The sequence below is a fragment of the Spinacia oleracea genome, chromosome 1, assembly GCF_020520425.1.
Source record: "Spinacia oleracea cultivar Varoflay chromosome 1, BTI_SOV_V1, whole genome shotgun sequence".
Classification (NCBI taxonomy): domain Eukaryota; kingdom Viridiplantae; phylum Streptophyta; class Magnoliopsida; order Caryophyllales; family Amaranthaceae; genus Spinacia; species Spinacia oleracea.
In genome coordinates, this window is record NC_079487.1 from 79,147,682 (window position 1) to 79,151,702 (window position 4,021).

A 4,021-nucleotide genomic window follows, 5' to 3' on the forward strand; every position below is an offset into this window, starting at 1 on the left:
AATTATTATTCCCTCCGTATTTATTTAATATATACACTTGACCGGGCACGGGTATTAAGAAAAAGAATTGAATGAAATAAAGTAATAAAACAAGTGGGGTTGAGTAGATATTTTAATAAGAAAAACAAGTGGGGACCATGTCATTTTCGGGAGTGGGGGTGGGGTGGAGTGTAGATATATTATTTAATTAGATGGTGGATTGGTGGGGTTGATAAGTTGCTAAAAATGGCAAGTGTATCTCTTAAATAAATACGGCCGGAAAAGGCAAGTGTATCTCTTAAATAAATACAGAGGGAGTACAACTTATCTCACTTGCCTGAATTTATTATATACGAATTCTTTTTTTAAGGTGAAAAAAACATACTCTAATTCATACGAAGTACTACCTCCGTTTCAAAATGATCTTTACATTTTCCATTTTAGTCTGTTTCTAATGTTATTTACACTTTGTTTTATTACTCCCTCCATCTCAGATTAGTTGTTACACTTATCTGTGCACAAAGTTTTAGGTAATAAGTGGTGGTTTGGTTATCAATTGTTATTTTATTGAAAAATAAGATGTGATAGGAGTTAGTGGAGTATTTTTTTTAATTGAATGGGAGAGGGTATGGGGGCAAAAAAAATTAGTGGAAAAATAAAGACAATATAATAATTGTGGGGTCATTTCTAATTTAGAAGTGTAACAACTAATTTGGGACGGACGAAAAATAAAAGTGTAACAATTAATTTTGGACGGAGGGAGTATATTTTTTGACATGAAAATTTAATACTTTATCCTTATTACACACAATATTTATAATTTTCATTCATTTTCTCTTACTTTATTCATTTTTTTTTCTTACACCCACCAACGTTTTGCACATTTATTTTACTTTATCAATATTTTATTATATTTAACTAACTTTTCAACCTTGATCTTAATATTTATGCAAATAATAACTGTAAATATCATTATAAAACAGAGGCGGTATATATTGTTCGCAATAATGAATCTTTCTTGCTAATTAACTCGGATTGATTTGATAGAGGCAAAGTTCTGACATGATAGACCCTTCTCCTTAATTAAGAGTCACGGAGTACGTACAAGAAGATAGACCCTTCTCCTTACAAGTCATGGAGTACGTTATAAACGTACAACAAGATAGACCCTTCTTCTTACTACGTACTCCGTATTTCGTATTTTGCATTGGTTGCGATTGAAATCATCTTGTTGTTGTAGATTGAAATAAAATAATAAATAATCGCATGAAAATATGCATTGCATGAAGTAAAAGACGCAATTGTGGTCCATAAATAAAATGTGACGATGTGCTTTAATCCTTTAAACAGCTTTGCAGAGATGTTCAGGGTTGATTGTTAAAGTCATGATTCAAAGCTTACTTCAATTCCATAAAGCAAAAGCAAAAGAATTATTCTTCAGAATTGAGGATTATTATCTTTCGAGTTGATGCTAACTTAATATTACCAAAATTATTAAAAGAAATATGATAACCAAATATTACTAAAAATATTCCAACTTTCATTGCATCGTAGAACATCAACTACTACATAAAGAGATAATGGGTGGGAGATTGGCTCTCTCGCCGAATTAAAAACAAAAATAAAATAAAAATCGGAAAAAGGGAAAAGATAAATAAAAGGGACAAATTTAAGTGAGATGAGCTTAGACCATCAAAATAACTAGCTAACTAAATAGATTATCATACTAAACTCGTCAAAATGTAACAAAATTAATAATTAAGCTCATCAAGTCTAAAACTTCTAATTTTAGCATGAATTATCTCGATTTTTAACCTAAAAATTAAATTTAAATAGGGAAAATTTAGAGGGAAATTTAAAATTTCGAAGTAGATTAATTTCGGCCCTCTTATGTAGTAACTTGATATTCTTCGTTTAGCTTCGTCCTCGCACGTACTTCCGTAGCATGCATTAACTGTACGCCAAACCAAAACAAAAAAAGAAGTTAGGTTATGAGTACACGTGTCGATTAGAAAACATTATTTTCGGACGAAGGGCCGGAGTAACTTAATTTGACGCTAATTGAGGACATACCGTGAAATGGTGCGTTTAGTATGCAGAGTTACTTCCAGAGTCCCTTGGTTCCCTGCATCTGAAGCACTCGGTCCTGCTAGCGAAGTTGTGCTCGTTGCAACCCGACCTACGTAGTAATTAATAACAACGTAACGTTTTTGTTTAGCATGGTTTACCATTTCTTGGCCGGATATAATAATTAATGAATTAGCATGCAATTCTCATAGTATTGTACAATGCAGAGTATGTTTTGATAATGTATGTACTCCGTACCATGATAATGTTATTATGATTATAATGCATAATTCTAATGTAACTCATACATCGACCAGTAAAATAGCTAGCAACTTTTCGCAAGGTTCACCTTTCTTACATGTATCAGTTCCAAAATGTAATTTTTCTTTATCTATAGAAAATGTAGACAACATAATACAAAAATGTAGTGGTATACGTATAATGTACACTGTACACAAGTATAATTCTTTTCCATTAAAATAAAAAGGTAAAAATGTTTGTATAAAATAGTAGGAGAATAGTTACCTAGTGCAAATCCAGTCACCGGATTTCCAGCCAGAGCGGCCGCTAGCACCAGGTACACCACCGCCAAGACCACCAACGGCAAGTCCGGCACCGCCAAGTCCGGTACCGAAGGAGAATCCACGTGAGCGGCCCATATCAGCGGAGGCAGCTTCCTCCTTGTAAGCTCCACACTTGAAGCAGCTAGACCTACTAGCAAAGTTGTGGGCCCCACAGTTGCCAATGCTACAATACCAATCACCAGGCCTAACATCAGGACCCGCAAATCCCCCAGCAAAGGAGGGCCCACCTGACCTCCCTCCAAAGCTTCCGAAGTCACCGTTGCCGCCACCGCTTCCTCGGCCATCAGGACGTTGGTCCCCACAGCGCTGGCACGAGTCCCTCCTCTGGAAGTTCAAGTGGCTGCATGACCTACAGTTCCAATCACCTGGCCTGTTCATTTTGTTTCTCCTACACTTTCCCTATACAACAAATAAACAAATCAATATATTTAGTCAAAATCTCTTTTAAGTAACACCATAAACTAATAAACAGTAAACAGACAATGACATAAACAAGTTTCGATTTTAAATACTCCGTAATGACTAGAAATTTATTAGGTGTGTTTGTTATTTAATTGTTATTGATAGTGGAAAATGTTAGGAAATGCTAAGACAAGACAAGCAAACCAAAACGGTAATCGTACAAAAGATATTTGCCCATTGTTTTTTCTTTTTCTTTTCCTTTTGCTTTTTCTTTTGTGTTTTAAATTTTGCTAAATAAATTCTAGTGGAAAACTATGTAAGATCCACTCTTATCACTCTTAAAAGAGACCACGCCATGGAAGAATTATTGTAATATAATATAATGACCAGAACCCCTTGTTTTAAGGATAATACATTTCATTAAATTTTTAGAAAATGACAAATTTAGGAGCAATAAAACAACCAACTTGCATTATTTTCCCCCTTTAAATATAAAATAATAAAAAAGTGCACAAAAAATGTTATATTTCTTGCATCCTCTATAGCTTATGTAGTACATAACTTCAATTAATTAAGAAAAAAAATGGAGGGAAATTATAAGAAAAAAAGAGGAGAAAGATTACCTTGAAGATATGGTAGAAGAAGAAGTTGTGCGTTTGGGAAAGAGAACGCAAAATTAGGGTTTAAAAGAGAGGAAAACGGATGGGTTGGTGTTTGTGAATGGGTAAGCATGGTTTTTATAACATGCAGAAATGCCTCGATTCTCGAAAAGATTTGAGGCAGCTCAGTTGAATAGAGGGAGTGTAAGAGAGAGAAACGAAGAATGTTCCTTTTCATATCTTTGATGAGCTGGCTTCTTGAATATTGGAAAACATCACATTAAAATTAGTTCCAAAATACTATACGGAGTACATAGTAATGTTATTATTATTACGGCCGTATTAGCGGTCATATTAACCAACGTAAGTTGGAGGGTTACAGGGTCGAGC

The 4,021-nt window shown here is 34.2% G+C and overlaps 1 protein-coding gene across 1 annotated transcript; it reads right to left on the reverse strand.

The window, feature by feature from the left end:
- Nucleotides 1-1,498: 1,498 nt before the first annotated feature.
- On the reverse strand, nucleotides 1,499-3,814 carry LOC110777679 (uncharacterized). Its single transcript, XM_021982270.2, has 4 exons — nucleotides 3,656-3,814; nucleotides 2,572-3,029; nucleotides 2,053-2,158; nucleotides 1,499-1,933 (listed from the first exon to the last, which is right to left on the reverse strand). The coding sequence occupies exons 2-3, from the start codon at nucleotides 3,006-3,008 to the stop codon at nucleotides 2,068-2,070; spliced, it is 528 nt and encodes a 175-aa protein (XP_021837962.1). The 5' UTR covers nucleotides 3,009-3,029; nucleotides 3,656-3,814; the 3' UTR covers nucleotides 1,499-1,933; nucleotides 2,053-2,067.
- Between the last annotated feature and the right edge of the window lie 207 nt (nucleotides 3,815-4,021).